Here is a 27777-nt window from a genome sequence, read left to right on the forward strand (position 1 = left end):
CGAATCCCATAAGAGGTCTCTAGCTGTCTGCGATAAGTCCTCGGTCTGCCAGGCACCCCTGAAAGAGTCCAGGCTACTAGAGTGAGGCGGTCTTCCAGAATGAGAGGATGGGGGTTCCCTCTCGGGTCTGTGAGGAGCGTCCGGTAGGACGGTATGAGGAGAGGATCCCTGTAGGATGAAGCTAGAAGGTCCGGGAACCATGGTTGGCTCGGCCATAGGGGAGTGATGAGGAGCAGAGACCCGCGTTGCGTCTTTAAGTATTGTATCGTCCTTGCCACCATGGCAAATGGGGGAAAGGCGTAAGCGCCCCTGGGTGGCCATGGTTGGAGAAAGGCGTCTACTGCTTTGCTGTCCGGATCTGGTAGCCAGCTGAAGTACTCGTCCGTCTGCCTGTTGTTCCGAGATGCGAAGAGGTCCAGGTGGAGGGGGCCTCTCCTGACCGAGAGGCGATGGAAGATTGTGGGGTCCAGCCTCCAGTCGCTGCTGTCCCGCCAATGGCGAAAGAACCAGTCCGCTGTCAGGTTCGTTTCGCCTGGGAGATATTCTGCCATGAGGGAGATTTTCCGGGGAAGGCAAAACTCGAATATTTCTTTCGTAATCTCTGAGAGGAGTCTGGATCGGGCCCCTCCCAGTCTGTTGATGTAACGGACCGCTGACACATTGTCCATCCGGAGGAGGATGCAGCAGTTGGTCCGGTTTCTCGCTAGGCTGCGAATTGCGAACGACCCCGCTAGAAGTTCCAGGCAGTTGATGTGGAGTTTGAGTTCTTGGGAAGTCCAAGCGCCTCCCGTCGAACTGCCTTCGCAGGTGGCGCCCCATCCCCAGAGGCTGGCGTCTGATTCCAGGACCATGTCGGGCGTGTTCCCGAAGATGGCTCGGCCATTCCACGCTTCCATGCTGTCCAGCCACCATCCCAGTTCTTCTTTGACTTCCTCCGTCACCGGAACCGTTTGGTCGTACGAAGGGTTCTGGCGGAGGAAGGAAGCCTTCAAGCGCTGCATCGCTCTGTAGTGGAGTGGACCCGGGAATATCGCCTGGATAGATGCGGATAGCAAGCCCACGATCCGAGCCAGATTGCGGAGTGGAATGGAGTGGCAGCGAATGGCTCTGCGTATTTCCTTCTTGATGGCTGTAATCTTTGAGGTTGGGAGCCGAAGTGTGCTGGTCTTGGAATCTATCTCGAAGCCCAGGAATTGTATCTTCTGGGCTGGGGATATTTCCGATTTTTGAAAGTTCACCACGAAACCTAGGGACGTGAGGAGTCGGGTGGTATATTGTGTGTGTTGCGTTAGACTGTACCTGTCTGAGGAAAACAGTAGCAGGTCGTCCAGGTAAATAATGCACCGAATTCCTTGAGTGCGTAGTCGAGACACTACTGGCTTCAGGAGTTTGGTGAAGCACCACGGTGCGGAGCTGAGGCCGAAGGGAAGGCATGTAAACTGCCAGGGGCGGCCTTGCCATCGGAATCTGAGGAACTGTCGGCAGGATGTATGGACGGGTACCGATAGGTAGGCGTCCTTGAGGTCCAGTCTTGTGAACCAGTCCCCTTCTTGGAGCAGATCTCTTAGGAGATGGATGCCTTCCATCTTGAAATGTCTGTATGTTACGAAAGCATTGAGTTTCCTTAGGTTTATAACCGGCCGAAAGTCTCCAGATTTCTTTTTCACTAGGAAAATGTTGCTGAAGAAGCCGTTTTGGTCGTGAGCGGGTTCTATCGCTCCTTTGGCCCTGAGTTCCCGTAGTTCGCCATCGATTAGAAGGCGATCTTCCTTGGAGCACTGAATGGGATACGGAGGGGCGGTCTGGGACGGGGTTTCCACAAAATCTATGATGTAGCCTTGGACCGTCTGGAGGATCCATGCGTCCGTGGAGATGGCTGTCCAGTTCTGAAAAGACAGAGCGATACGACCTGCAGTATACGGGGTTAGTGGACATTGAGGCATAATGGTGCTTACCTGTGGGGAAGCGTGCTCTGCCACGGCTACGAGGTCCTCTGCCTCTGTCTGCTCCACGGGTGTAGGAGAAGGGCTGCTTGAAACCCACTTCCGGGTAGAAGGGTTGGGGTCTGTGAGAGCGGGGGCCAGAGGGCCAAAAACGGCTGGCTGCTCGGCCCCTGTAGCGGCCAGCCCGTCCAAAAACACCCCGACTGGGGTAGCCCCTGAATACTCGCTTCATTGAAGTTTGAGCCTTATTGAGCGAGGTGAAAATATTTACGTGCTTATTAAGCTCTTTGAGGAAGGCTTCCCCAAACAATTTGCCCTGTGCAAGCGGTCCCAACTCCTTGGTGCCCAATTCCACCAGCTTTCCGTCAATACGGAGCAACGCTGCTTTTCGCCTCTCAGAGGAGAGGGCTACGTTGGTGTTACCAACAAAACAAAAGCACCTCTGTGCCCATTCTCTTATATCGTGAGCCCACTCTTTAACCATACTGGTATCAAATTCGTCAGCCCTTGTAAAAGCATCGTCCGCCAAAAACATGATGCGGGAAAGTGGGCCAATAGAGTCTAGGAGTTTGTCTTGAACTCCGTGAAAGCCCTTCTCCACTCCTCTCCTGGGGTCGCGGCCACCCCTAGACATGAATGTGTTCATGACCTGGTCGAATTCGGGGGTTTGGGCCACGTTGTCGGGAAGGGAAGGGAAGGGCGAGGGCATTCCGAACGTAGTCGGTTGCGCACCGTTTTGTCCAGGGGTTTGCGGAGCCAACGGTGCATAAATTTGGAGAGATGGTCGGGGGGGGTCCAGTCCCCCGAACGCGGGTGCCGTATGTTGCGGGGGTCGAATAAACGTTGCCCCGTGGGGTCCAGAATGGCTTCCCCTTCTTCTTGGACCGGTGTGGGGTCGTCCGGTAGTTGGATGTCGTCCAAGAAGGTGCCTTTTAGGAGACCCGTATGGGATCCCGTGTCCGAACCCCAGTCATTGTCTGGGTCGGAATCTGCGGCCTGCCACTCATCTAACACAGCCATGGAGCGTGTTTGTCCGAGGAGTAATGGGCGGGGGTGGGTGGTGCTGGCCTGTGGCGTTTGGCAGGAGCCTTGCCTTTGCCCATGTTGTCATTCCTTTCCTTGCCCTTCCAGTGGCGTTTGCTGGGCCGAGAGTCGGCCTGGGCATGGGATTCTGAAGCCTCAGAATCATAGTCATGGGCTTGGGCTGTTGTGGCTTTTTTAGTCTGATCGGCAGTCGCTGTCATAACCCTGGATAATGCTTTCTCCATAGAGGCGGAGATGGCTTCCGCAATCATGGTTTGGAAGTCTGCAGGGTTTTGAGGTGTATCCATGATAATAGGAGTTGGGCCGCTGTAATAGCTGAGGCACAGAAATGTTGGGCTAGGGGTCTGTCCCAGTTAGTGATAAAAAAGGGGGGTACCTGCAGTACCCAGTTAACCCCAGCAGGGTAGGTATAGGTATATATATATAAACCGTGAAATGTAAAAAAGGCAAAAACCCCAGCAGGGTGAATATGACAATTCTGGCAGTAGAAGCACCAGTTTCCCCAGCAGGGAATATTGGGATTTTCTTCTGGGCCACACCCAGGTATAAAAGCTCAAATATGTATAGGTGGCACGAAATCCACCTGATAGCAGCGGTATTAAATATAGGGCTTCACCCTGTAAGTGTGCAAAAGCACCAGTAGGCAGTAAATATTTCGATTATGGGGCCACACCCCAAGCACAGGTAGATAATTTGACTAACCTGGGGACCCCTGCCTGGTTGTGTCCGGTTACTGTGTGTACGGGCGCCGGAATGAGGAGACCGCAATGCTCCCAAGATGGCGGCCGTGGATCTCGCGAGACGCGAGATCCAAGATGGCCGCCGGAGGAGCGGGAAAAAACGGTTTCCCGCCGTGCGGCTACAGTGAAAGCGGCTGTGAAGCCGTGTGGAGGAAAAAAGGGGGGGTGGAGGGTGAGCGTTACCCTCAGGGAAGTGAGAGACAGTCGGTCCGACGGCGGAGAAGCCGGCGGACCGAGAGGTGAAGAAAAGGAGAGAGACCCTGTGAGGAAAACAGGGAGGGGGAAAAGACTCCCCCAAGAGCGAAACCCCAAGAGGGCAGATGAAATAAAGGTAGAAAACAACAATAGTAGCAAAAATAAAACTACATATATAAGATAAATACAGTATTATATAAAGGATTACATAAAAAATTACATATACAATAGTGAAAAAGGGAAGAGCCAAAAACTCTGACCTGTCTGCTGATGGAGCAGTAAAAAAAGAGGGGGAGGAGCCTCATTACTGTGAATACTATACCTCCTACTTTCTTTTGATTGGTTAATGTTTTCACCTTTTCTTTACTGCTATGTGAGTTAGTAAAGAGAGTTAATGCAAAATATGAAGCCTCCTGTCATGTGGTAAAATTTATGTTACATAACCCTTAAATACAATGAAATGTGCTGGAAAATGACCCCCCCGAATGGGCAAATTCCTACATCTTGGTGGGAACTGGCGAGAAACACTTCACTACTGAACGTTGATCCATAAGCCAATCTCTGCTCTTTTTGACCAAGCAACAGTTCTATACCACCACACTGTACCCGGTCACCTGGAACAAGTGATTTTAAGTGAACCTGATTGCAAAGTCAAAGTAAGAGACAATACAACAAGCTGAGAAGACATCTTGCATACTATAAGTTAACATTTTTGTATATGCTAGATTGCTAGAAGACACGGTTAATTTTGGCTAGTTATTTGTACAACCGAGAGCAAATATCCTACCTTCTTGCAACCTACTCGTTTTTCTTTTTTTTAATCTTTACACTTTTCTGAAAGTCATTTGTTTAGATAACTCCAAGTAATTCCAGTGTGCTAAACATGGTAAATAATGAAATTATAAATCATTTCAGTACCTAACTTAGTAAACAGTGTGATAGCTGCCGTCCAATACTATACAGTGTGTACAAATTCTATATTATAACACGGAGTTACCGATTGTATGTCTTACAGCACATTCAGCACACTATGCAACATTAACTATAGCCAGGACCTTCTATTATAAAACTGGAAAAACTTTATTTTTTGGGGTTTGTTTGTTTTGTTAAATCTTATGTTTTTTTTTTTTTTTTTTTAATTACCTTCCATATTGAAATCCCACCAATTATAGAATCAAGCATATTTACCTTTTCAATGCACACACTCGAAGTTTTCTCAGACATTCACAAATCCATTTAATCTACCAGTGTTTATTTTTTCCTTGTTTGTGTTTATTTTTCCCCCCATTTGGAAATCTCTGCAAATGGAATTATGCTAATTCTCAATTCTTATCGTGAAGGTAAAGCTGAGAGCGATTCCTATTTTATCCTTCTAAATATAAGACTATAAAAGACATATTATGCACAGTGAAGCATATGACAATGTCCACTAAAATTATCTTTAATACTTGTTAAGGCCATATTTATTTATATTAAAAATAAAATAATATATATATATATATATATATATATATATATATATATATATATATATATATATATAAGGACTCCACAGGAAGCTAAAGAAACTGCAATGCCTCTTGGTAGCATCTTTTCCTAGTGAGACCAGGTGTCAAATCGAAGTAGATATGTTATAAAAACAGAACTTTCACTCAGAAGAGAGGAGCACATCACACTGCTCTCCACTGCAGCACTGAAAGGGTTAATTTTTGCTGGCTTAACATGTGCCGAAATTCATTGGGTCCTGTTTATTAACATGAATACGAAAAAAACCATAAATGTTATACTTACTGTGTGAAGTCATGATTGAAGATTTTCATTTGTGAATCTTCTTCCTTTGACCCCAAAAAGGAAAAAATATAGTCTAGGCCAGGCATAGGCAACTTTCGGCACTCCAGATGTTTTGTACTACACCTCCCATGATGCTTTGCCAGCATTATGAGTGTAACAGCATTATGGGGGATGTAGTTCACAACATCTGGAGTGCCAAAGGTTGCCTATCCCTGGTCTAGGCCAACTCCTTGGTTTTGCAACCCATCCTGTCAAAGGTGCCTCATTCCAGGGCCCTATTTGCTCGTGTACTGCAGAGAGCCCCAGATGGATTTTTAACCCCAATTAAGTGGGTAATCTCATAAGAGCAGACATTAGGTTGTTAGTAGGACCTGCCAAAGATGGGGTACATTGACGTTGAAGGCTTATGATGATATACTGTAACTAAACCCCCTTTATTTTTGCCTATATCAGGTGTTTAAAAAAAATAAAAAAAAATAAACTAATTTAAAAAGACTTATAAAATCTATGAGCTTTGAAGTTGCTGTTAAGTGGATTAGTGAGTGTGCTGGATCTTATGTAATATATATATGTATATATATATATATATATATATATATATTTGTTTTTTGGTTTTCTTTGTTTTTTTTACTTTTTGAAATAAAAAAAACTGGATCACTAAAATGTTTTTTTCGAAAACCTGGCATAACAAGTAATTATGTGAGTCCATTAATTAATTAATGCCTCGCGTGGACTGAGCATTTAAAGGGACACTCCAGGCACCCAGACCACTTCTGCCCATTGGAGTGGTCTGGGTGCCAACTCCCACTACCCTTAACCCTGCAACTGTAAATATTGCAGTTTTCATAAACTGCAATAGTTACCTTGCAGGGTTAAGTCCTCCTCTAGTGGCTGTCTGCTAGACAGGCACTTCTGAGTTTATAGCACAGATTTTGTGCTATAGCATCGCTGGACGTCCCCACGCTATGTGAGGACCTCCAGCGTCGCTGAAATCCCCATAGGAAAGCATTGATAGCATTTTCAATGCTTTCCTATGGGGAGGTCTAATGCACGTTCACGGGATTGCCGCGCATGCGCATTAGGACTCCCCCGCTGCAGGCCGCGCATGCGCAGTATGTCTCCCCCAGCGGGGGAGGAGCGTGGGCGGACCCTGAACCAGCGCCAAGGCTTCCCACCTTGAAGTGAGGTGATGTTACACTGCATGAGATAAATTATAAGTTCTATCCCAGTATATCCAAAAGGTCAATTTGGTTCACAGCCCATGGTTTAAAAATCTGTGTATTAAACAGTGCACCACTGCTAAAAGTTCCTGCAGAAATACAGAATGAATTCTAAACACAGTGCCAGTTTGTGCTCATTTGCATGTCAAGCTGGGAATATTTATATATATTTCTACGTAAAGGGACACTGTAGGCATCATGAAGCAGTTTTGGTATATAGATCATGCTCCTGCAGTCTCACTGCTCAATACTCTGCCATTTAGGAGCTAAATTAATTTGTTTATGCCACACCTCCCCTGACTGTGATTCACACACCCTGTTTGGAAAAAAAAATGAATCAATCAGATGTGAAGTTGCTCTAGAACATTTATTACCTCCTCCTCAATAAATTGAACTATGATCATACACATGAGGCTTTTGCAGTTTCTAAAAGGCACTAAACAGAGCAAGAAATAAGAAATACTACATTAAACAGAAATTGCTATAAAGGGAAGTGTAAACATTAGATGACTCTTTACAGGAAGAGTTAAGGAAACCTGTGTAAGTCACGTACATGGAGGTGTGACTAGAGCTGTATAAATAAAGGGATTTAACTCCTAAATGGCAGATAATTGAATAGTAAGACTGCAGGGGCATGATCTACACACCAAAGCTGCTTCATTAAGCTAAAGTTGTTTTGATGCCTATAGTGTCCCTTTAAATATAAAGATGCTGCATGCAACACTCTAATGCTTGAAAATTAGGTGTCCCAGTGTCTTTTCCAGCCAAATAAATAGAACAAAATTAAGATTGCATTCACAGGTCTTCAAAGCAATGTAGTGAACAGATTGCAATTTCAGCCAACTATATTTACTGCGCAATATTTCAGTCCTCACGTTAGGGCATTCGTCAGGATCTGATGGAAGTAAAAATGTGAGGACTGAAACGTCGCTCTGTCAGTTTATTAATTTAAGAATTCACTCCACTGCTTTGAAGACCCCTGAGTGCTCTTAATATTGTTCTGTATATTTTTCACACACGGCTCGTAAAAAAGTTACATGTTTGGGTTCAATTCCTAATTTGGAATGGTTAAAAAGGAACCACAGTAACAAACGATTTGCTGGCAATAATGATGTATTTGTAATGCATGTCTCTCTAGTCTATTAGTGAAGATTTATTGTTTGTTATCTTTCCTTCACTTGGAAACTGAGAGGAATAATTGGGGTTCGTCATTCTCATCTGCACACACAACATAGCATTCTAGGAAAAGCACGAATGAAGCTTTTTTGTTTTGTTCTTTTTTATTTTTGTTTGTGGACACAGTGTTTGTTACAAACTTTCATGTTGTTTCGCTCTACTATTAGAAAGCTGGTTACACCATCAGATACCTTTTTAAAAAAAACTGGGCGGTATAGCGAAAGAATATTTAACTCTCATAAAAAAAATTATAACATATATATATATATAACTCCTGATGACGTATGGCAGCTCAGACACTGCATTTAAAATTTCCAGCATGGATTCATGGGAATTAAATGGCTGCTGGTATCAAATGGTTTCAGCCTCCTTTTTATATCCATAACTCTCGATCTGAGGTTTTCAAACTGTTGATGCAATTTCAGGATAGCCATTTCCCCCGTGAGAACATATAAAAGCCTACAGGTGATAGTTAGAGCTAACTTTGGAAACGCAATATCTACGGGGAATTCTACTTTCATTCTGGTTCCCACTGTTTCTTATAGCACTTGTTTTTTTTTTTTGGTTTTTTTTCTGTTAGAAGCTCAAAGGAGTACCTGGGCCCTGTTTGTGCTTTACAATCTTATCTTTATTTATTGATTTATTTTGCAAACCCTGGTTGCATGCTTTTTTTTTATATTTGAAAATATCCTTAGGACTTGTATAAATGTTTAAGAATGCAAGTTTTCTCGTGTTATTAGTTGTATGGGCACCTCTTCCTGGTAGCACCATCCTTATTATAATTGGCTCCCTCTACTGATTAGTAACCTCAATGACAGATTACATGTTATAACTAAATAATACTGTCCGCCCCTCCAAGACATCAGAAAGGAGGGCCTTACAGTAAAAAAAAACTATTTTATAACTCAGAAATAACTAAATATATCAAAATGAAAATATTATAAATATATATATAATAAATGCAAAACCAGAATTGACAGCCACATCAATGCAGTTTATTTATTTATATTTTTTTTATACTGGAAACAGATTATTTTGAAAGGATTTTGGTTCTGCACTAACTGCGTGTGTGCTTTCTGCTGTGGGCCTCCCATTTCTAAGAGCGGCAGCCCAGGGGTACGTTTATATTCAGGAACCGTTAGACAAAAAAAAAAAAAAATGAAATCATTAAGTTATATGCTTTAAAGTAAAGAAATCTGCAAAATCTCCAACGTGCACAGCGGGAGTGCTAGTTTTGTTTGAAGTGGGTCTAAAGATGCTTAAACATTCCAAATTTCTAGTGCTGTGAAACATCGCCTCCCTTTGCAGTACTCATGTGACTAGTGTATAAAGAGGTAATACTGCATTTAGTTAACATCTTTGCTTTTAATCTATTTTACTGCCAGGCCGTGCTGACTGCACAGAATGGTAAAAAAAAAAAAAAAAAATCCACATGAATTATTCACTAACCACTTGTGCTTATCTGAGCCACTTTATGTTAAAAAGAGAAGTGTTTTTCTTTATTAGTACATATGTAATGCAACCAGGATTTATGTTCTTGCAGCAGCTAGCTTTTGGTGGTTCACTAGACGTGGCACTCTCTAAAAGATCTACCTCCACCACTTAGGTTAGTGCCAGTTAGAAGTCTCTCCATAAACAGAGGTTTTGAGTGAATTTGTGAGGTTTGCTATTGAGTATTGCCAGGCCTAGAGCAAATTAGTGTACCATTGTCAGGAAAGAGTCAATGCAGCCTGTTGCATGCAACCATCTAGAGTTCAGGCTGGAGAATCCACGTAGAGTATCTATGGCTTTAATTAACTCATGACTCAGAGTGGCCACTTATTTTAGGTTATCTATGATGATAACATTGTATGTTCTGTATGGCATGACATTTGTAGGTGTATATGTATTTGTATATAATACTTTAAGATAATCAATAAGTTTGCTTGGACTTTATTAATGTTTAAATGCTTATAAGGAATAATTTAGATTTAAAGGACCACTTCGGGCACCATAACAACTTTAACTGGAATGAAACACCAGCTTACCTGAAGGATTCAAATCTTGCCCTTGCCCTCCCTAAATATAGTATAATTTTACCTTTACACCAGTCTGCTGCTGTTGACTCTGCCTATGATCTGCCTGTTTGGCTGACGTCATCGTAAGTGTTGCTCAAAGCCAATCACAATGCTTTCTTATAGGAAAGCATTGGATTGGCTGAGCTTGTCAAGGAGGCAGATCATGGGCAGAGCCAGCACAAGCCAAACATAGCACTGGCCAATCAGCATCTCCTCATAGAGATGCATTAAATCATTGCATCTCTATGAGTAAAGTTCAGTGTCTCCATCCAGAGGGTGGAGACACTGAATGTCAGTTCTGCACACTGTGCTGCACTGCCCCAGGAAGCACCACTAGTAGCCATCTGAGGAGTGGCCAGTGGAGTTATCTCTAGTCTGCAATGTAAACACTGCATTTTCTGTGAAAATGCAAAAGCCTGAAGGGAATCAGTCTACTCACCAGAATAAATACAATAAGCTGTAGTTGTTTTGGTGACTATAGTGTCCCTTTAGACTATCAGCCCTATAATCATTGGACTGTAACAAAAGTGAAAGGACAGAGCAATTGAAGACTTTAAGGTTAAACCATTTCTTAATGGTTTATCCCTTTCAGGTAAGTTGGTATCTTCTTGCACCATAACAGCTTGTTTTGATGAATTTCTTATGGTGCCTGCGGTATCACTTTAATACTGAATGTGTAGATCTGCTTTATATTTTTCTGTGTATGTTATGTGATTCACAGGGTTTAATGTACATTTGTAAAAGAAAGACTAAATCTTTTCATTGGAAAAAAATATATAATTAGAAGCATTTTAATTCTGAAAGGTCAAAAAGGACGAACGAAAGATGGAGCTTCAAGTCTGACTTCCATTTCAAATCACGTATTTCTTTAGAAATGAATAAATACCCACCAGCAAGTGGGCTCTTTACCAAGATCAATGAGTGAGCCAGGAACAAATTTCTTTAACTTTCAAACTATTAATTTCTGTAAAGAAAGTTTTATCATTAATTCTTTTTTATTTTTCTCTCTCTCTCTTTCTTCGTGCAGGAGCTGTAAGCTCAGTAGCAGCAATTTTTCAATGGCGTCAGTAGACATTCTGTACATCGATATAACAAGAAGGTGGAACAGCATGGGGCTAGACCAAAGAGAATCAGGTAATTTTATGTTCAACCAGCCGCCGAATGCATTTCCATTTTTATTCTATTCCAATGAGTTATTTCATCATCAGTTTTCCCCAGTGACACAAAGTTTCATTTTCTCAGCAATGAAGAAACCTAGAAACCTCCACTGCAGTGTGACAATTTAGCTGGATACAAACAAGAATATTGCAGGATCTGTTGGTTTCTTTGTAAAATGTTTATTGTAGATTTTTCTTTCTGTTTTTCGTTATCGTATACAATGATATGTATGTATTTTGGGTTTTTCCCCTTTCATTTATGTTGTAATATTCTACGTCACTTTTTTATTGTTCTTTTGTACTATTGCATTTTTTTATACTTTTGTACTTTTCCATATCTGTTATACTGGTATGTATTCGTATTTTGTCCAGTTCAGTTCCAGTTATCCTATTGCATTTTATTTTTCTGTTATGTTTGTTATATTATTTTGTGATTTAGCTTTACACTTCAGTTACAGTTATAATTTTTGTTACGCTTCTTTTTCTTTTCAGTTCTACTTTATTATTGTATCTTTTACTTTTTCTTTTGTGCTCTTGTATGTTTTATTTTTTCTTTTCAGTTTCTGATCTACTATGGTATCCATTTCTCTCCGTGTTCATTATGAAATATTGTGAATTGGTCCAGAAATTGTTCATTTATAACCTACATACATGCAGACTGGAGCATATTTGAATTTTGAGTGGTTTTGTGCTTTTTCTTTTTTTAATCTATTTGTGTGTTGATTTACCAACTCTTTAACTTTGTTACATTACTAACTGAGGCTGCAGAGACGGCGATGGGTGCTAGGTTTGTGCTCTCATTCTTTATATGGCCTAGTGGGAAGAGTCTCATATCTTTGGAGATAGACCGGAAATGGAATTTGGTGGTCATATTTATTAATACGAGAATTATTGATGGCCTCTTTATAACCTGGGATGGCTCTGAGGATTTGTTCAAAATGTTTCTTTTCAGTTAAACAGTAATGACCTTAATTTGGTATTTACATCAAAAAGATAAGATCGCCTTCTTGGATTTAACACTGAGCCATGAGAGTGATTTGATTATTACTGATACCCATCAGATGAAGTGTGTTAGTAACTTACTTCTTCACACTTGGCCTTGCTATGCAATACATTTTGGTAATGAGATCCCTGTTGGATCATTTCTCTGTTTGTTTATCTTATAGCTCGAACCCCAGTCGGGGATTGCTTAAAAAAACAGCCCTACGCTCAATAAGTAAATAATAGGTAATTACCTGTATTTCTTCATATCAAACCCAATAAGTAAGGAATACTTTACATCAACAAATGTAGCCGAGCAACAGGTATAATGAGAACCCCCTAACCAATATCTGGAATGTTACCACAAAAACAAATATGCAAAAAAAATAAAATAACTCTTAAATGTAATCTTAAAAAGTAAGTGGTATGCTTATTACTATTCCACTGTTCATACTGCAGTGGAACCACATATGGAAAAACGTACCATTTTCAGATGGTTTGAGTGGTATTTTACCCATTTAAAGTGGAACCGAGGAGGACATAATAGAGGTACAGTCCGACCACTCTAGGTATCTGTTTGGAGACCTATAATCATCTTGTTTCTAGGGTAATGTAAATGTTCAAGTGTTTTGTATGTTTGTTTTCCTCAACGTACTAATACTAGACTGTTGTCTTGGCTTGTTGTATTTCTCATTAGATCAAAACGTAATTGAGAAATTGCATGATTGCGAGAATCATGACATGAGCGCTTACATTACATGGAATACATAAAGGGTAATTCACTAAAGGGAATTAACAGGAATACAAAGATCATTTAGAATTTTAGCCTAACATTAGCTAAACCAAAAATATAGCAGACTTGAAGGATTTGTCCAATTCACCTACTGTGGATGAACATTTGGAATTCCTCACTATTCACACTTTTTGAAAACCCTGGCATATTAGTTTTCTAAAACCAGTCCTCAAGGCACACCTACCAGTCCAGGATTTAGAGATTACCCAGTTGTGTCAAGGTGTTTTGTTTTTTAGAAAAAACACTTTAGACACAACTGGTTAATCCCTAAATCCTGGACTGGTAGACGTGCCTTGAGGACTGGTTTGGAAACCACTGGTTTAAAGGGACCTACAAATGTTGTTTTGTTTGCGTTGTTGTTGTGTAGACTGATATGTTAGATCCTGAGGTTTTTTCCTTGTCTCTTGATGTCTTGTGTGCTGGAGTTAGTGCAGCTCAGATGATTGGATGGAAATAGGATATGTGAATTGCCAATGGAGACACATATGTTTGCTAAAGAACATGCGTATCAGTCGTTGCAATGGAATCCAAGGCTGATCACGTATTGTGTGATTCTGTAAGTGACATTAATTTGAATGTAGCTTCACAGAAGTCAACACGCACATTACATACCGTTCCTGAAGCACATCTGATGCAATAATATCTATCCTTGGATATTTTCAACTCTCATTTTTTGTAATAATTGAAGAAGTTCCATATTTTGTTTGGAGGATCAAGTGTTACAGCTCCTTTAATTGTATTTTCTCAAGTGTATACACATCCATAAACAATGGTTACTGCAGGTCCCTGAGCCAATGTCAGTCTTACAAGTCTGTATTTATGTATAAATATCTATTATTTATGTCTTGTGTCTACACCCACTCCACGCACAAACATATGGTGTACGCGCTATGAAGTGATTTTTTTTTATTTGCCTGCAGCAAACCATATAATAAACTGTAGATAATGATTTGCTTACCACTTTATTATAATATTAGGATTCTGAAAACAAGCCATATCAGATTTTACGATTATAGCTTGGCACCCAAAAAAAGATTTCATACACCGAGTATTTTCAGCAGGCTTGGCAGCTCGCTGATTATTGTGCTTGGCAGTGCCTCCATAATTTGTTTTTGCCATGCAGATAGTTCACTAGAGGTAGTACGAATGGTTCTGCAAGCATTTCATTCTTAGCCAGAACATGTAAAATCTATTTGCAGGAATGAATGGGATTATGAAATTGGTTAGTAAATTATACTGGAAACTAGCCCAGACTCTGAAATGGATAGTGCACATCTGTCGAAAAGCCTAAAAAGCACAATTTGAAAGTATTTGGCATCTTGCTGCCTTTGTTTCCTGGTGGTACTACGGGGATGTTTTATGTGTTTAATGCAATCGGAGTGTTACCTGTAACATACAGTCTGTTTGGCATGCCATGCTTAATAGCTCTAAAGTGCTATATCATGTCAGCAAGACATTAGACGTTGTTGGGATGTCATTTTAAATGCATCTCTTGTTTACCAGTAAATTTACTGGGTCTATAATGCATAACTAGCCTTTTTCATTCGTCAAGCAACATCGTTCTAGTTAAAGAACTGCTACATTTCAAAAAACTATTTGCTTCTATCATAGAAGCAAAACTTCTTATTAGGCAGCAAATGGTATTCTAAGAAATAGGGTTGTTACTTTTTAAGATACATATTCTGGTATATTCTGCAGCTGGTAAGCATTTTCCGATATAAATGATTGCAACGGGAATTCAGTCTGCTTCTAGTGGTCCTGAAAATACAGACTTTAATTTTCAGTTACCGTAAATACTCGAGTATAAGCCGACCCGAATATAAGCCGATGCACCTAATTTTACCTCAAAAAAACTGGGAAAACGTATTGACTCGAGTATAAGCCGACACACACACACAGACAGACAGATACATACACACACGACACATACATACAAACAGACAGGCACACATACATACAGACAAGACACACATACATACAAACAGTCAGACATGCACACATACATACAGATAGACACACACACACACACAAGATACACATACATACAGAAGGGTAGACAGACAGACACACAAGACATACATACAAAGACACATACAAACAAGACACACATACATATTACAGACAGATAGACACATACATACAAACACACACACACACACACACTATTTAATATTAAATATATATAATATTTAAGTTGCTTACTTTTTAGGTGCAGGGGGGTGACTCCGGTTGATGGGAGTCTGACTCCCTGTTCTTCCTCCCGCACGCTCAGTGATAGCTGGGAGGAGTGACGTGCAGTCACTTCCTCCCAGCAGTTATGATCTCATCACAGGGGGCCCGGTTGAGCTGTTAAAGTGCCCAGCGCTGACAGGGCCCCCTGACAAGCCATATCCATCGGGTTGCCCTGACAGCATGGGCCACCCAATGGACGTGGCCGCCAGGGCCGCAAATGGTGATGGCGGCGGGTACCCGCCCTATATAGAGATGATGATGGCGGCAGGTACCCGCCACCATCATCATCACTCGACACTCACTCGAGTATAAGCCAAGGGGGGCTTTTTCAGCACAAAAAATGTGCTTTTTCAGCACAAAAAAAAGTCGGCTTATACTCGACTATATATGGTAATTCATGCTCTCCCCATTTATTTTGAGCGAAAATGAGGATCTATAGCCAGGTTTAGAGACAGTAGCCAAACAGATCCCCGTCTGCTTACAGTTACTTATAATGTAGACCGTGTTCCCACAACAGGAAGATCTGGATGCAAACAACAGCTGCCTGCCATTCACTTATCAAAATGTGGCTATATCAACAGAATGTAATGCATTCGACTCTTCATAGAAAGCAAGTTTGGTCAATTTGAGCTAATTTTCACTACCATTCCGCAGCCATTTAGCCTATTAAGATCAGCTTGAGCTCTATATTTTTTGACAGATTTCACAAACTATTAAATTGCTACCAAATTCCCTTTTTATTTTGGTTGACCCGATTCCCCTGATACACACCAGAGGACCCTAAATCTTCCAAAACCTGCTCTTACTTTAGCAACTTCTCTCTTTTTTTTTGGTAAATGTCTCTACGTCAATGTGAGCCATTTGAAATTAACAGGGATGAATTATCTCAGTGCAGTTTTAGTTTAATTGACACTGAATACAATATGGTGTACCTTGGAGGGATTTTATCTGCCGAGTAGCAGGTTGGAATAAATTGTCTTTGAGCCACCAAGCCCTACAGTTTGGACAAACCCAATGTTAACACCATGTTTGTCTGTTCATAGGCAAGATTCCCTGCAGAGCAAACAGTCTTCTGACTACTCTGAACAGGCTGCTATATTAAAGGATTAGTTGAGAGACTGTCACATTAAATGCCCCATTTGTGCTGCCATAACAGCTCTGATGTGTTGAGGCATTGACTCCACAAGATCTCTGAACATGTCCTGTGGTATCTGGCACCAAGATATAAGCAGCAGATCTCCATCCATGGATCAGACATATTGTTCCAGCTCATCCCACAGATGTTCAGTTTGATTGAGATCTGGGGAATTTGGAGGACAAAGCAACACCTTGTACTCTTTGTCATGTTCTTCAAACCGCTCTTGAACAATTTTTGCACTTTGGCAGGGTGCATTATCCTGCTGAAAGAGGCCACTGTCATCAGGGAACTCCATGAAGGAATGTTTGTGGTCTGCAACAGTCACTAGGTGTCAAACTAGCATCCACATGAATGGCCGGACCCACGTTTTCCCAGCAGGACCTTGCCCAGAGCCTAACACTGCGTCTGCCTTCAAAATGCTTTCTGACGACCCTGATACCAGTTCACTGGTTGTCCTTCCTTGCACCACTATTGGCAGGTACTAACCACTGCATACTGGGAACACATGACAAGACTTTCTGTTTTGGAGATACTCTGACCCAGTCGTCTTGCCATCACTATTTGACCTTTGTTAAAGTCAATAAGATATTTTTGCTTGCCCATTTTTCCTGCTTCCAACACATGGAATTTGAGAAACTGACTGTTCACTTGCCACTTATTGACAGATGCCATTGTAACAATATTATCAATGTTATTCACTTAACCTGTGCGTGGTTTTAATGTTTTGGCTGATCAGTGTATACTCCTTTAATTCCCAAAGAATATAAAATCATGTGGGAAAGTAACCTGTTGCAATGATATATGTCTGTAGAAGCACACTGTGTGCTGTACGTAATAAAACATATGCCAAAAGGAGATTGCATGGTATGTATAATTATCATTTATATAGCCAACACATTAAACAGCGCTTTGCAAAAATAGAGAGTATATATTTCAACATGCTCAAGTGAGCCTACAATCTATGAGGATTTGAGGTAGGTATATGAGGTAGGTATATATGTATGGTTTTGTGTCTTGCTCAAGAACACTTACTGGTAAGGTGTTCTGACCGGGATTCAAACTGCGCTAACCGATTTATATATGTAAAACCTAGGAGTAGAAGCGTGATTGAAATGCCCACCGTGCAACCTGCTGGCAGTTTCCCGATCGTGGGCATAGGATGAACGCATAAACACACTCCTGGACAGTACCACAGCATGCACACTGGGACTTACTCACAGGCAGCTCTAAACAGGCAGAAACATGTTGCCTCCTGAACGTTACCAGCAATGCCATAAATGTATATTGTGCTTTTGTTTTACTAGAAAAGTATGATTTTTCTCTTTTTTCAGTCCAATGGTCTATTTCTTAACATGCCTAGCTTGATGCAGACGCGCCCCAAAAGCCTAGTGGTTTACAACTTTTAAGCCTCCTACATATATGTCTTGCTGAACGCCGCAGAATATGCGGCCTTTAGCCTTTATGTATGTTTAGCCATGCAAAAATTGAATCTAAGAGTATGCTAGCTCTAAGACACGCTTTTCATTGTAGTACTCCTTTATTATCAACCGATATGTCTTATTTTCACCTCGCTTTTACCTAACTAGTACAGGCTATAACTTAAGACATAAGTACCTAACAAAAAAAATGGTGCCGAGACAAACATTTAAACCATCGGCATGTTAAGTACAATGTAATGCCACATCCGCAGGCTAAACGGGCAACTCACAATTCTATTTTGCTTACAACAGTTATGGACAGTAAAGTAGTTTTTCAGCCCTTACTCCTATACACACGATGACACACCGATGTCCAACCTCAGTCAGAGCCTACAGTTCTAGTTCGTTTCTAAAAGCAGGAAGCTGGGGTTTAGCCAGTTTTACCAGTCTGATAATACCTTAAACAAGATGATATACCTGTTGAATGTTAGATCAACTATTTATAAAAAGTGCCTGACTTACAGATGCCACACTTCAATGCATGCTTATGATCCAATTGTACCCTGACACTGCTGCTGTGGCGTGCCAAGACTGATCTGTTAACCATTGTGCACAATAAAAATAAAGAATTCAAAAAAAAAAAAAAAATGGTGCCATTCTTGCATGCCATAATACTGTATTCACTGTATTACTGTATTAGCTTGTACATGCTGTTGTGGCGAAACAAGCTTGTTTATGTTACCCACGCAATGCAAAAATTGCCAAAAAAAAAAAAGGAAATGTCCACCGTGACTCCTTGATGTGGTACACAGGCCTCTCAAGTCACATCTGTCTTACTTTCTCCAAATAATACACCGTAGCCATTTTTATCAGGTAGGTCTTAACCTGGTGTGCAAGTAGCCCTGAATTAATTTCTTGATTATTAAAATGAACTCTCTATGTGCGTAGTAGCGTCAGGAAGCAAGACCTGCGGGTGACCTTTCAAATTCTAGATTTCCTCTAATATCGATGCGCTGCTTCTAATATTCTATCCAGATGGTGTAATAACCGTAAGCTGTGCAAGTGATCTGTGTCCGCTTCTGAATGCGCAGGGGGCTCACGTGCTTTAAACGGTGCTTGCCTTAATTCAGTCCTGTGCCCATTAAGTATGAGATTAATTTTCGACTACATTCTCCTGCAGAATACGTATTCATGCAAAACTGAATGGATTCCCTTGAATAAAAATCACAATGTCTCTATTAAAACGTAATGTTTCTCTATTTCTGTGGGCCTGGCAGACGATCGTTATAATCTGATGCCTGTTAGTGTTCATTTGTACCATCCACAAGACATTTGCTAACTCCAATGGCCACTTGAGAGCTGTGCATTTGAAATAACATTTTGTATGTAAACATTGATTAAGCAGCTTACAAGATAACAGCGCAGTTGCAGTGAGATTATAAAACGGGTAGATTTGCAGATATTTACAGTGAACGTGAGTTTTCTCGCTTCATCATTCTGAAATATACTCTTTCAGAACACAGTAATGAAAAATGAAAATTAATGTTCTTTACCTTTCATTTATACCTGTGACAATGATTATTTATTTATTTTTTGCTGCTTTCTTTCTCTATGGACTACTAGTTTTGTTTTGCCATTATCACAGTCTGTATCTAAAATCTCATTCTTGCATGGATTGACTTTCGTATTTAGTGTTCGCAACTTTGTAAATTCCTCTTGATCGAAAGACCAGGTTGTTATTATTGGCATGTATATAGTGCCGACTTATTCCACGGTGCTTTGCAAAATATGTAAAGGGAATTTCACAACAAATGGGACAAACTGTTTTTGACAGGAACAATAGCTTGATGATGACCTTGCCCAAACAAGCTTACAATCTAATTTAGGTAGTGTATGAAAACACAATAGGAAGGATAACATCGGGATAGGAACCAAGTGGTAGGGTGGGAAATTAGCACAATTAGAAGGTTAGAGTGAAGTAAAGAATGTGAAGAATTAAGTGGAGTGAAGTGGAGTGGAGAATTAAGTTGAGAAAGTAAGATGGAAATAAAGATAGGTTTGCGTAAGAAGTTAACCTGGGACACTTAGAGTTGAGTTTTAGGCGTACTGGGTTCTTAAAGGAGCACTATAGTGCCACAAAAACAAACTCGTTTTCCTGGCACTATAGGGTCATTAGCCCCCCCCCCCCCTGCTGTGCTGAAGGGGTTAAAACCCCTTCAGCCACTTAACTTTCTCCAGCGCCGGGCTCCCTCTGTGCTGGGGAACTCTCCTCCCCCTGCCAACGTCAGATCCAAATGCGCATGAGCAGCAAAAGCCACGCATGCATTCAAACAGCTCATATGAAAGCATTACTCAATGCTTTCCTATGGACGTCCAGCGTCTTCTCACTGTGATTTTCACAGTGAGAATCGCGGAAGCACCTCTAGCGACTGTCAGTGAGACAGCCACTAGAGGCTGGATTAACCCTCAGTGAAACATAGCAGTTTCTCTGAAACTGGTATGTTTTCAGCTGCAGGGTTAAAACTATAGGGACCTGGTACCCAGACCACTTTATTGAGCTGAATGGGTCTGGGTGCCTATAGTGGTCCTTCTGGAGCTAATAGCTCATGCACGTTCAGTCTGAAAAACATAGTATTTACAAGAGACAGGGGTTGGTTATTAAATGCCATTTCAAAGGAGGTTGCCGAAGATGAAGAATTGGGTCGTCAGTAGCTGGTTTTGCCAGAGAGTAATGAAGTCACTTGGAGCAAGGTTTCCAAAATCCAGGTATACAGTAGTCATTGGATTGTGTCACCATAACATAATCAAGTCATTGAGAAAGACACTGAAGAACAGGTATATAGTAGTCATTGGATGGAATCAATATACAGTAATTAAGGAATAGGCCCGAGGTGACAGAGTACTCAGTCAATATATATACACAGAGGGCATAGTAAAGCTGTATAAAGAGAGTTGGATAGACTGCTACCTGTCATGATTTTCTTAATTGTCGTCCAAGTAAATATTCCAGTAGAGATCCTTGAAGTGTGTAAGGAAGGGCCTGTGGATATAACTTTAAACAGAGTGGTGCAGTAGATCCACCACCACCTAGATCAGTGGTTCCCAATTCTCAAGTACCCCCTACCAGTCCAGGACTTAGGGATCACCAAGTTGTGTTTAAGGTGTTTTTAGAAAAATAAATAGAAATAAATAAACACTTTATACACAACAGGGTAATCCCTATATTCTGGACTGGTAGGGGGTACTTGAGGACTGGGTTGGGAACCCCTGACCTAGATGATTTTGTGTCCGAATTCCAAAATCAAATTAAAAAAAGGATTTTGTCAGATTGATTCTCATATGAATGAAATCCTTACGTCTACCTGAACTAATCACCAAATGTTCTGTGCCACAACGGTTTGTTTTCATTTAATTTTAACAGGTAACCGGATTTGTCACCTGTTGGAATATTGCATCAATCTCCAGGAATTCCTTGCCATCTCATGGTTTTTATCATATCTAATTCATGAATCACTGTTATATATCGTCTCTGACTCAGTTATGTGATTTTTAACACAGACGTTAAAAGTTGAATAAGAATTTGATTGTAGTGTAAATATATATATATATATATATATATAGAGCTTAAGGGAACACAAGCATGTATTCCTGACCCTATAGGGTTAAAACCACCATTTAGCCCCCTTGCCCCCCTAAATAAAGGAAAATGTTACTTTTGTTCAAGTCTGCAGATACTGGCTCTGCCACTGATCTGCCTGCTTGGCTGACATCATCAGAAGTGTTTCTCTGAGACAATCACAATGCTTTTCCATAGGATTGACTGAGACTGCCAAGGAGGCAGATCAGGGGCAGAGCCAAACACAGCCCTGGCCAATCAGCATCTCCTCATAGAGATTAATTGAATCAATGTATCACTATGAGAAAAGTTCAGTGTCTCCATACAGAGGGCGAAGTCACTGAATGGCAGTGCTGCAGCACTGCCCCAGGAAGCACATCTAGTAGCCACTGGAGTTATCCCTAGGCTGTAATGCAATGTACTTTCTCTTAAAAAAACTGTGTATACAGAAAAAAAGCCTGAAGGGAATGATTCTACTCACCAGAACAAATACATTCAGCTGTAGTTGTTTTAATGATTATAGTGTCCCTTTATTGCTGTTTTATTGAATAGTACAGTAAAATATGGACACACAGTAAATGGATTGTTCTAAACTTCACAAAACAACTTTAATTCCTGAGCAATGTGCGTGTTCAACTTCAAGAACAATAGGACTCAGTCAGCTAATAGTTGATTTATTGGTCAATGGGTTGAATGATACTGTATGTGTTTATCTCGTTAGTATTATGTGTATCTATTAGATTTTCTTTTAATATGCTGCCAGAATCGGAAGAGTACATAACACTTAGTCAGGAGTCTCCTATTCACTTTGTTCCCTGTGCTATCACTTATGCCTGTGACACAGAACATTCTGTCGGTGATTGGCATAATTAATTTGCATGTCGAGTGTGAATAGCATTTGTCCAAGTTAAAGGAAAGATAAAGATCTTCTTTAAGGGTTTTTTACAAGGCCAGTTAAATTGAAATTCTCCATAAGATATCAGTTACCCTTTGAGTGCCATTGAAGTGTTATTTGCTTTGAGCTGTATTGCTGTGTGGCAATAGCTCAGTTCTGCAGCCCACGCTGAAGAGTGGGAATTTCTGTCTTTGTATAAAATCTGCTACACAATATATATTTATTGTACTGTTTGGATTTATTTTATATTTTACAGAATAGCTTGCAGTGGCAACTTTATTGCTTGGCCGGCTAAGACTTGTTTTAGGAATTTTCAAAAAATGATTTATGCTATTACTGTGTTGTATTTAAAATTAAATAGTAACATTAATTTCTTATTCACCAAATACTTATCTTGGTATAATACATGTGTATATGTTAAGGGTGATTGGAATATGTCTTTTTATGTATTTATTTTCTTCTCTAATTAGCTCGCCATAATATCCTTCTATATCACCCAAAAATATTAAAGGGACGCTTTAGGCACCTAGATCACTTCATTTCATTGACGTAGTGTGGGTGCAGTGTCCCTGTCCCCTTAACCCTTCAGCAGAAAACATTGCAGTTTCAGAGAAAGATTGCAGTTTTAGAGAAACTGCAATGTTTACACTAGAGGTGCTTCCAGGACGTCCTCACACTTTGATTCAATGCTTCCTGTGGGGCAGACCTAATGCCTGCCGCGCATGTCCTTTGGATTCCACTTGTGAGGACATCGAAGGAGGCGGAGCCAGCCCAAAGGACTTCATCGCTGGAATCGGATAAGTGTTTTAAAGGGTATTTAACCTTTTCCTTGCCGTGGGGGGAGGGGGGGGGAGGGGGGAAATTGTGACAGAGGCACACTATAATGTTAGAAATACATCTTTGTATTCCTAACACTGTAATGTTTCTTTAATACAATCTGACATTTTTTTATAAAATAACATAAGTTTATTCTACTTACAGTGCAAACAGCACTATATACATACGGAGAGAGACATCTTCAGTGGAGAGTAAGCACCTTTGTCCATTAAGTCAGGAGAATAGAATGTGGTCCTTTGTCTTTTATTCTTTTAGAGATGTGACTATAATGACATCAGAGCTTTTAGCTAAACCTCTGGCCATATAAGGGCACATATGAAGACCCTAAATCCTCTTATTATACACCCACATGGCAGACTTCTCATGGTACAGAATAGCAAATTACCATCAGTTCTTTTTAACCCATTAGTCCCCCATACCCAATGTAAATACGAACATAGAATATGTAATATGCTGCACTAGGATCCTTGAACTTGTTTTGTTTTGTCTGTTGCGGTTTTTGTGTTTTTTACTGGCTTTCTTGTTTTGTTTAAAGGTATGAGTCTGCAAGCGTTTGTAGAGGCTTGCTTTTACCTGGCTCAGAGACGATACAAAGGCCTACCTCTCAAAGATCAAGTGGAGTCCCTTCTAAATTTGTGTGAATCCCACTTGGAATCCCTGGATGAGAAGAGACTGCTCAGCAACAAAGGAATGCCAAGCCACTGCCGCCATACTGGTCTGCATGTACCGTCATACACTCCTCTCTTACATCGTACTCGCACTCCCTATAAACTGACTGATTACAAACTGCAGCACTCCTGAGAGCAGCCGATATTAAAAGACTGAAAGCCAGGAAAGAGGCATTAGACAGTGTTTACTTCTCGAACCATTGGTGATCTACAACAATTTGCATCATATGGGCTAAAATAATTCATGGGTTGTTTCAATGTATCCGTAATTGGAGGCTTCGGAGCTGGGGACTATTACATGTACAAAGGCATAGGAAGATGAAAGGCAGGATTATATGTATTTAAAATGTATTTATTTCCAAAGTAACATATTCCACAGTGCTGTGTGTGTGTTTGTATAAAACTGTGTGTGCATAGATAGATAAATCAGGGTCATAGCAAGGAGAAATTCACCCCTGGTAAGTGTCATAGACACTCCATGTTTCGATTTTCTTTTCCCGCTATATTCCATGACAGCATTGAAAATGGGTAGCTCCTCCGTCTCAAACCATTGGGCAGGAAAATTTTTAACGTTATAAGAAGGGCCACGTTAGGGCAGATGCCCATTCGTGTGACTAGCAATAACCAACATATCCGAAAGCTAACCCAAGAAAGGCTTGGAAGCCAACACTGCCAGGACTTATAACCAGGAAAAGAACCTACGTTATACAGTATCCATTTTCTGTTTTCCCGACTTACCATGGAAACATTGAAAATGGGTAAAACCCAAGCATTGAGGTCAATACAACCAACAGAGCAGCACAGGAAGGGTGAGATCAGTGTCAGGCAAAGGTGTCCCTGCCTAAACACAAAACTGGAACTCAATAAAGATACTACTGATAATGTCTTGTGCCCAAATCAGCTATTGTGCATGCACTTCACAGCAAGCAGGAGTGACGGACATCACATCTGACCAGTTTATAAACCAGCTAATCCCTACGTGTGAAACCAAGTACTTGTGCAATAAGTCAAGCAGTGGCAAAAATGGGAAGACTATTTCCAGTAATGGCAGCTGAAATGCCTTAAATAACAGCAGATTGGCACAGGACAATAAGGAGCTGAGTAGAAAATGGAAGCTGACACACTAAAATATCCCAAATACAATAACAGCTACTGACTAATGGTTACAGTAGCAAAGCTACTTGTCTCCCATTAATATAACCACCCCATAGGCTACAGCAGTATAGGAACCCCATAAGGGGAGAATGGTACAATGCTGGTACATCACAGGTCACAGCAGCAATTCCTCCCGTTGCTGAGAACGACCCATTAATGAGACCGCAGTATAGGAACTGTACCCAGGACTCCCAGAGAAGACATACATCACTTCTGCAGGACTAAACGGTAAAATGGAAAAACTCTTAGGTGAGCTACAAAGAAGAATACAAATCATACAGGCGTCCTAAAAGGATCTCCTCGCCTGCAGAGGTGAGAAGACAGGAAGAAAGGCTGGGCATCAGCCCCAAGGTGGTCCTTCTTACAACATTTATATTTTTCCAGAGGTGTGAGAGATAGGAGCTACCCATTGTCAATGCTGCCATTGGAATATATATATATATATATATATATATATATATATATAAAATAATACACATTATAAAAGTATACAGGTGTGAATCTGCATTAACAATATTATTCTGGTTAACATCATACTTAACGCGACAGGATATTGCACGCATTCGAAAACAGAAACTGATACATTTCATTTCCAAAAATATTACATATATATTTTATTTTATTTTGGCCAGTCACTTGTGTGGTTATAACTACATGCTCTAAACAGTAATGTTAGGGTAATTAAAAAAAAAAAAAAAAAAAAGACCGAAAAATTCAAATATTGTGTATATGTTGTTTTAGGTTTATTTTATGTGCCCTGTTTTCAAGTTATTGGTTTGTCAATATAAAGACCGTTTTACCTTATGAAGGTTTTTTTTCTCTATAGATCAGGCAGAATTTTGCTAAGCTTCCATAAGACACGTGCTCCTCCTCTTTCTTTTAATTTACTACAAGCAACATAAGGATTATCTGTGCTAAACCATCAACCAGTTTGTTAAGAAGAAGCAGATAAGTAACGTTATGGTATTGTTTACCTTTAAGGGTTAAAAACAATGTCTTTAATATTGATAACCCTCGAGGAGCTGTGAGCTGAACAACTGAGTGAAACTCAGTCACGTGACGTTCTGTTTCCATGATGGCGTCAAACCTACATCAAATACTGCTCATAGGAAAGCAATACTTTTAATGCTATCCTATGAGAAGCATTTTATTAGGTGCGCGGTGTTTGCTGCGCATGCATATCATGTATCCAGTACTCCTCGTGTAGGAGCATATGATTGGATCACAGAAACATAGAATGTGACGGCAGATAAGAACCATTCGGCCCATCTAGTCTGCCCAATTTTCTAAATACTTTCATTAGTCCCTGGCCTTATCTTATAGTTAGGATGGCCTTATGCCTATACCACGCATGCTTAAACTCCTTCACTGTGTTAATCTCTACCACTTCAGCTGGAAGGCTATTCCATGCATCCACTACCCTCTCAGTAAAGTAATACTTCCTGTATTATTGTTAAACCTTTGTCCCTCTAATTTAAGACTATGTCCTCTTGTTGAGGTAGTTTTTCTTCTTTTAAATAAAGTCTCCTCCTTTACTGTGTTGATTCCCTTTATGTATTTAAATGTTTCTATCATATCCCCCCTGTCTCATCTTTCCTCCAAGCTATACATGTTAAGATCCTTTAACCTTTCCTGGTAAGTTTTATCCTGCAATCTATGAACCAGTTTAGTAGCCCTTCTCTGAACTCTCTCTAAAGTATCAATATCCTTCTGAAGATAGGGTCTCCAGTACTGCGTACAATACTCCAAGTGAGGTCTCACCAGTGTTCTGTACAATGGCATGAGCACTTCCCTCTTTCTACTGCTAATACCTCTCCCTATACAACCAAGCATTCTGCTAGCATTTCCTGCTGCTCTATTACATTGTCTGCCTACCTTTAAGTCATCAGAAATAATTACACCTAAATCCCTTTCCTCAGATGTTGAGGTTAGGACTCTATCAAATATTCTGTACTCTGCCCTTGGGTTTTTTAAGATGCATTATCTTGCACTTATCCACATTAAATGTCAGTTGCCACAACTCTGACCATTTTTCTAGTTTACCTAAATCATTTGCCAATTGGCTTTTCCCTCCTGGAACATCAACCCTGTTACATATCTTAGTATCATCAGCAAAAAGACATACCTTACCATCAAGACCTTCTGCAATATCACTAATAAAAATATTAAAGAGAATGGGTCCAAGTACAGGTCCCTGAAGTACCCCACTGGTGACAAGCCCAAGCTTCGAATATACTCCATTGACTACAACCCTCTGTTGCCTGTCACTCAGCCATGGCTCACCCATTCAACAATATTGGAATCCAAACTTAAATATTGCAGTTTATTGATAAGCCTTCTATGTGCAACTGTGTCAAAAGCCTTACTGATATCTAGGTAAGCAATGTCTACTGCACCACCCTGATCTATAATTTTAGTTACCCAATCAAAAAAATCAATAAGATTAGTTTGGCATGATCTCCCTGAAGTAAACCCATGTTGTCTCTGATCTTGAAATCCATGTGTTTTTTGATGTTCAGCAATCCTATCCTTTAACATGGTTTCCATTACTTTCCCCACTACTGAAGTAAGGCTTACTGGCCTATAGTTGCCCGACTCCTCCCTACTACCTTTCTTGTGAATGGGCACAACATTCGCTAACTTCCAATCTTCTGGGACTACTCCTGTTAACAATGATTGGTTAAATAAATCTGTTAATGGTTTTGCTAGTACACCACTAAG

The 27777-nt window shown here is 40.6% G+C and overlaps 1 protein-coding gene across 1 annotated transcript in view; it reads left to right on the forward strand.

Annotated features, from left to right (window-relative positions):
• Positions 1-25423, forward strand: part of TTLL11 (tubulin tyrosine ligase like 11) — a 170200-nt gene extending 144777 nt beyond the window's left edge. The window contains exons 8-9 of the mRNA XM_063432818.1: positions 11194-11300; positions 23769-25423. Of these exons, the coding sequence (XP_063288888.1) occupies positions 11194-11300; positions 23769-24034 (373 nt within the window). The 3' untranslated portion in view covers positions 24035-25423. The remainder of the gene's footprint in view (positions 1-11193; positions 11301-23768) is intronic.
• The last annotated feature ends 2354 nt before the right edge of the window (positions 25424-27777 follow it).

This window comes from Pelobates fuscus, chromosome 9 (genome assembly GCF_036172605.1).
Source record: "Pelobates fuscus isolate aPelFus1 chromosome 9, aPelFus1.pri, whole genome shotgun sequence".
NCBI classification, from domain to species: Eukaryota; Metazoa; Chordata; class Amphibia; order Anura; family Pelobatidae; genus Pelobates; species Pelobates fuscus.